This window comes from Chelonoidis abingdonii, chromosome 1, assembly GCF_003597395.2.
Source record: "Chelonoidis abingdonii isolate Lonesome George chromosome 1, CheloAbing_2.0, whole genome shotgun sequence".
NCBI lineage: Eukaryota > Metazoa > Chordata > Testudines > Testudinidae > Chelonoidis > Chelonoidis abingdonii.
The window spans coordinates 28,243,743-28,251,096 of NC_133769.1; the positions used below are offsets into that span (position 1 = coordinate 28,243,743).

Genomic DNA, 7,354 nt, shown 5'->3' on the forward strand with positions numbered 1-7,354 from the left:
TTGATTATGCATTTGCTTATATGTATTACAAATTAGTATGTGATATATATATGATCCATTAAATATACTTAGGCCCTTTCATGTGGTACCTAATGATTAATTCATCTCCTTACAAGACTTAAGAAGCCAAATGTTTTTCAGAAGCCAACAAGACCACCATAGAGTAATGCCATATATTCATCACTGGTAACTAATCAAAACATTTTACAATGCAGAGGAAGAGTTCCAGTGTTGTCCACTGCCCCTACCAGTGCTTGGCACTGCTCTCAACTTTAGTCCATATGGCTTGGACACTACCCAAAAAAAAAGACCTGTGCTCATGTAGCACCTTCCAGAACTGCTTTACAAATGAAATGAACTAGTCATTACATCACCCTGTGTGATATTATCTTCATTTGTAAAAACGGAGAAACTGAATCACAGAGCACAAGGCCTAAATTTTCAGAAATGTCCACCAACTTTGAATGCCCAGTTTGTCAGTGGCAGAGCATCCTTCCCTTTCTCATCCATGTAGTTTCTATCGTAAGAAAAAAAGATCCCAATCTCTCTTCTCTTCATATTAACAGGAATTCTGTTAGCTCTAACTTCCTTTTCTGTTAAGATGAACATGTTGCAGAAATTGTTGAACTTAATCCATATTTGAAGTGAGAGAATCTACTAAAATGAACAGCCTAATTAACTGATTACATTGATGTAGATAGGAACATCCTTTGTCTTTTGTGTATACTGTCTATACAAGAGCAGGTGAGTTTGCTGCATAGTATTCTTGCCCAAACAGCTGCTCTCTTGCCCTATATTTGAGTGTAAATTATATACATCCTGACATATGAAGTGTGGAATTAGACCTCTTTAATGTAAAGAATATTTTGTTTGTTTTTTAAAGGACTGCTTCAACTTCAGTGGAACAAGTGAGGGAGCGAAGTTATCAAAGAGCTTTACTTCTCAGTGATCATAGGAAAGACAAGGACAGTGGTAAGTTGGCTTACTATCAGTCCAGAAAATGGATTCATTGAATTAATCCACATTATAGTTCTTAGCCATTTTAATATTATGTTTGGATCTGCTTCATCTGTAGGGTGAGAATCACTTTGTAGTCCACACTCACCATCTCATTCAAATATCATTCCTCAGTTGCAACTTAAGGTCCTTTATTTCACTGAAAAATGGAAGATCGGAAGCAGATGACCTCGTTAACGTGCTTGCAGTGTTGAATCTTATCACTTAGAACTTGAAAGAGAGTTCTTTAGAGTTGAACGTAAACTGTTTAGTAGTTGTGTTTCCAAAAGTCTTGTTTATCAAATTGCTACATTTTACTGTGTTTTTGTTTGTAGACCCTGATCCTGAAAATCCAGAGACCACAACTGAATGTCCGTCCCCAGATACTTCTCAAAAGACTTGCAAGAGTCCTTCAAAAGCAAGCAAGGTAATACTGTGTGTGTGTGCACATGCAAATAAGATGTGTGCAGCACTGATGTGTAGTTTGATTACATTAGGATATATAGGTATGTAGTATATTTGAGAATGCCTTTCTTGATTGTTTGAAGTGCTTTTCACTTAAGTAGTTTTCAAGAACTTTTTTCTTTTACCTAATATACATCTGTGTTGAATATGAGCGGCAGTAACTCTAGCCAAATCTCAACCATGTAATATGCCACATAAGACATTTTTCATCTAATCCAAGTAAAAGGTTACAACTGCTTTCATTCATGATAGGAATTCTCAATTGCAAAGGACTTGCCAACACTAACAAGCACATATAGGATCCGTATACCTTGGCATAGTACAAGTGGTATTGTTTATCAAGATTTTCCAGTAATTCCAAAGAATAACCAGACTGATTCATCTGTTTTTTATCCTAATTCTCTGGAGTATGCACAGAGAAAATCTATTCAATTATTATAGATCACAGGCTCACTGGAATATTTTGGGTTTGTCTCAGTTCAGTTAAAATTTGGTATGTGTTATGGTAGTGACCAAAGTCACAATTGCAGTGATTTTGGAGACAAATTGTTTCAATGGTTTTGCATGTCTATTTAAAAAACAAAATAGATCACTATATAATTTTACAAGGAATCTGAACTCTAATCTACATGCTCAAATTCATCCTGAAAATAAAGTGTCAAATTTTTAACAGTGAGGGTAATTAATACTGATAGAAAGAAAGCTGTGTAGTAGCTACTGGCATAACATTAAATGGAGGAATTAAGGTTGCAATGTTTAGTCCGTTTGTTCACATTATCCCAGTTTAAAGATTTTGAAGTTGGATATGAAACCTTTAAATAATTTTGTGTAGAACTTGAAGGAAATCCCTTAGTATCAGCAGTCCAGGGTTCTTATAAATAACGTAGATGGTAAGATATTTCAAGTAGTGACATCTTCTCGGGTGTTTGGTTTTTTTTGTTTTTTAAAACCTGTGACACTTTGTATGCTGTATAAATAATAAGCTTCAATGCATTTTGATAACACTTCATCATGAGGATAATGCTACCATTAAGAGAGCTTAGATTTCCAACTGTATCTATTTTCCCGCCCCATAATGAACATACATCCTGTGCACCTGCCAAAGGAAAACAAAATCTTTTTGATTTCTAAAACCACTTAGTGAAAGTTATTTTTAAGAAACAGTGGTTTTTAATACACCTCTACCTCAATCTAACGCTGTCCTCAGGAGCCAAAAAATCTTACTGTGTTATAGGTGAAACCATGTTATATCAAACTTGCTTGATCCACTGGAGTGCGCAGCCCCGCCCTCCCCGGAGCACTGCTTTACCGCATTATATCAAGGTAGAGGTGTATTTTAAAATGTTTTGAAGTAAAGTTACACTGATTTTGTCCTTTCTCTTCATCTATCTAGCCTTCTTCACCTGGTCCCGTAGTTTCAGCGCTGTCAACTGGGAGAACACCCACAAAACCAGATTCTCACTGGGAAACTGCAGTTAATACTCCAGAGGCTGAGAATGTGAATCATCCAAAATCTGAGCTGCAACAAAAACAACTGACAAATAATGTCCAAGTACTTTCAAAAACTCACCCATCTCAGTCACATTTGCGTAGTTCAACAGAGCAACTTTCCCATTCACAAAAGCTGCCTTCTGCACCTTTGAAACTGCATTGTCCCCCTTCACCTCATGTAGAAAATCCTCCAAAGTCATCTACTCCTCACACACCTGTACAGCATGGTTATCTTTCACCAAAGCCTCACTCACAACAGTTAGGATCTCCGTACAGACCTCATCATCCACAGTCACCTCAAGTTGGAACACCTCAGAGAGAAACACACAGAAGTTTTTATCCAGCAGCACAGAACCTTCAGCCTGGTAGTCAGCAGCAGGCTAGTGGACAGTTGTTCAACCAGGCACCTTCAGGACAATCTTCAGCAACTTATAGTCAGTTTAACCAACAAAATTTGAACAGCAGTGCACCGCCCCCACCTCCTCCCCCACCCCCTTCTTCTACTACTTACTATCAAAACCAGCAGCCCTCTGGAAACTTTCAGAGTTATAGTCAGTTAAAGGGTAGCATACCCCAACAAACTGTTTTCTCCTCTGGACCAAATCAAGCACTTCCTGGCACTACAGGCCAGCAAGCAGTTCCAGGACACCATGTAACTGCAGGGCATTTTTTGCCATCTCAGAACTCCAGTATTCATCATCAGGCTTCAGCATCTGCTGTTCCTCCTCCTCCTCCACCACCACCTGCTCCAGGACCTCATCTTGTACAGCAGCAAAGTTCCCATCAGCAGCATTCTGTAGCACATGTAGTAGGTCCAGTTCATGCTGTGGCAGTAGCCCCTGGATCACACATTCATTCTCAAGCTGCTGGTCACCATTTGCCACCACCGCCTCCACCCCCAGGTCCTCTACCCCACCATCAACCTCCTCATTCCACAACAGGACATCAAAGTCTACAAGCACAACACCAGCATGTAGTAAATTCAGCTCCTCCACCCCCACCACCTCCACTTTCCAATGTTTTAGGCTCTGGGCATCACCCAGCATCAGCACAAGGGTTACATCATCCATCACATCAAGGACCCCCACATTTTCCTTCAAGTGCTCATTCAAGTGTATCTTCCTATTCATCACAAGCCCCACATCATACAACTTTGGGACCTGGACCTCAACATCAGCCTGCTGGAACAGGACCTCACTGTCCACTACCGGGTCAAGGTCCTCATATCCAACCTCAAGGACCAAACAGTATTCCAACACCTACAGCTTCAGGATTCTGTCCTCATCCTGGCTCTGTAACCCTTCCTCATGGGGTGCAAGGACCTCAGCAGGCATCTCCAGTGCCTGGACAAATTCCTATTCACAGAGCACAGGTGCCACCAACTTTTCAAAATAATTACCATGGTTCAGGGTGGCATTAAAATGGGACCCTTGCTCCTAAACATTTTAAAAATGTTTCTGTAAGATAAACTGTGTATATTTCATATGTACCTGTTCAAGGTACTTTTTAAAGCTTGTACATGATACTTTGTATAAAAGTAAACAAACACCAGTGCTCTTTCATTGTATTCTTTCCATTTTTTTGCTTTTTTAAAATTCCTGAAAATGTGCTGTTCAGCCAGTATTAGGTATTTCTTTTTATTTTGTAAGTGAACATTCCAGCAGTTTTTTCCGGCAGTAGATTTGATGCTGCATAATCTTTAAATTTTATTGTTGCAGTTAAATTCATTTAGTGAATGTTTTCTATATTACTTTTTATACATATGTAATTAAATAAGTACACTGATAGAGATGGCACGAATAGGTTTTTCATTTTCTCCTGTCAGCAGTTCTTTGTGTGCATATAGCTAGAAAACAATGCAATACAGATTTTTTTATAGTTTGGTGTGGACATGACTTTTGTTTCATCAGTTATTTGCAGAAATGTAATTTAATGTATAGATTGTTTCTAACATCTCTGACAACTGCTGTAAATAGTGTATTTCTTTTGCGTGTAAAATTGCTTAAGGCTTCTTTCATTTGATATAGTACTGTACATAATGACAAGTCTCTTTTGCAAAAATGTGTGATCTTTGTGGAAGTAGTACAGTATATGATCTTTAATTTTTTAATATACTGTCACATTGCAGCACTGGTTGGGCATTTTAATTCATGTTAATAAATCACAATTATGTCAGTTTTAACACACTGTCCTGAGGGTTGTGTATTTAAGGAAAAATAAGGTTATAAGTGACTGTGTCCAGCTATTTAAAAATTTGCCAGGATTGTGAGTGCTCTAATTGGAAGTGATGGTAGTAATTTATTTCCTCTTCAAAAATAAGCTGTGTTTGCATTTTGTGGATATTTTATTCCTCTTGCATGAAAAACTGACCGAGGAAAGCTGACCAATTGCCTATTCCATCTGTGAATCTGTCCATTAAAGCAGAGGTTCTCAAACTGGGGGGACATGAAAAGCTTTAGGGGGTGGATGGGGAACTTGGTACATGCCCATTCAGCTCTGAATGTGCACAGCAACACTGCCAGCAGCAGCGCAGGAAGTAAGGGTGACAATACATGCCACTCTTAATTCTGTGCTGCCTTCACAGCTACCAAGTGCCAGCCAGCAACTGCTCTCTGGCTGCCCAGCTCTGAAGGTCGGGGATGTAAACTACTACAGACACAAAGAAGAGGGGGCAATGATGAAATAAGTTTGAGAACCACTGCATTAAAGGTTAGTGTGTTCTTTTCCTGCTAATCTTAGTGATTAGAGATGAGGGAAAACTACTTGGAATATCAGTGTACTGTCAGTTTACTGAAACGTGTTACATTATACATGATAAATATTCATACATTGGTACAGTTACAGACCAGATCCATACCAAACATGTTTCAAATATTGGTTATTCTGATCTTGAAGATAGACCACAGTAACATTTGCACATATTTTAGTACCTATCTAGGTATGTTTCCTGTTCAAAATAGAACTCCAACATGTATGGTTTGTCAGATTTTGTAAAATAATTCCTGAAATGCACAAAGTCATTGTTATAGTGCAGTACTTACAATAAATAACCTACCTACATTGCGAAGAGAAGACATTTCAACATACAAATGAAAGATTTAGGAACTTTATTACCAAAAGAGAGAAGATGGGTATGTTTTTGTGGCTAAAGAGTAACATGGAGGTAATAGACTTAACAAAAATGAATAAATACAGTCAGAAAATGTATTGTTAAAACGCAAATTCAGTGTTTTAATTTGACTATATATCTAGGATAAGATATCTGTATGGTAGCTAAGATATGGCCACTATGCTTGAATACAGAATAAATGTGTGCACCAATTTTTATGCTATAGAACACAAAGACAAGCCTTTAATCATCTTATTAAATACCAGTCTGGTAGTAGGACCAGTTATTTCAGATCTTAAAACTAATTCAGTTGGCTATATGTAATTTTACAGAAACAGTACAAGTTTAATTAGCCCTATGAAACTGATGTCATGTGGGTGTCAAGTAACTTTTCTACTGTAGCTAATTGTGGATGTTAAGTTTATTTAACATTAAATTTTTTAAGAATCAGGAACATCCATCAGTTTATAAAAAGCTAGTATATCAGACTGAGTAAAGAGGAACTGTTGCTTTGTCTTTATGTGCAACTGCTACTGGTGAAAGAAGGCATTGGACTGGTAACAGCATTAGAAATTTATTTTCTTACTACTCCAGGAAAGATAATTCAGTTCCATTACTATTCACATCCTTGTTTTTTCTCCTGAGTCTAACAACCAAAGTCTACTAGGAATTGGCCAAGACCATCAACTAATTAAACAATCAATCAGATAGCTTACAGTCACTGCCAATGACTAGAGCTTTGTACAAATAACCTCCTTATCCCAACCCTATAGATCCACAATTTATTACTTTACTGTAGTGTTCAAAGCCACTGCATTTATAAAATGAGTGAATGGATCATCAGCTAGCTTGGAAGCAAGAACTTATATTTTGTACAAGACAAAGTCAAAAATATTTTGTCAGTTTAAATTGAGTAGCTACAGCTTTTGAAAGAAATGGGTAAAAGACATCATAGTAAATGTCTGAATTGGTACTTTTTAAGTTACTGGTATCCTAACATTCAGTCAATGGCGGTAACTTTTGTAAAAATAGCTACAGTAGTGCAAAGAGCTGTAATATACTGGAATATCTGGTTTGGTGCCTAGAAAGTGACATGTTTTAAACTAATATTTCAATTCTTAAGTTTTTCTTTCCTTCCTGTAATGAAACTTTTTCACTTGTTGCAGCAGGATGAACCTAAAGGCAACTCCACAGTGAAGCAGAAAATTTTACCTCCTGTCTTCTCTTGCTTTCATTGCAGCATTTTGTCTTCACGCTAGCATTATTATCCTTGCTGCCTCTTTAAAAAAAAAA

At 37.5% G+C, this 7,354-nt stretch overlaps 1 protein-coding gene across 2 annotated transcripts in view; it reads left to right on the plus strand.

Moving 5' to 3' along the window:
• The window catches only part of KMT2E (lysine methyltransferase 2E (inactive)), a 124,672-nt gene extending 119,538 nt beyond the window's left edge, over nt 1-5,134 (plus strand). For both annotated transcript variants that reach the window (XM_075064625.1, XM_075064629.1), the window contains 3 exons: nt 884-972; nt 1,332-1,423; nt 2,855-5,134. In XM_075064625.1, the coding sequence (XP_074920726.1) occupies nt 884-972; nt 1,332-1,423; nt 2,855-4,372 (1,699 nt within the window). In that variant the 3' untranslated portion in view covers nt 4,373-5,134. The remainder of the gene's footprint in view (nt 1-883; nt 973-1,331; nt 1,424-2,854) is intronic.
• The last annotated feature ends 2,220 nt before the right edge of the window (nt 5,135-7,354 follow it).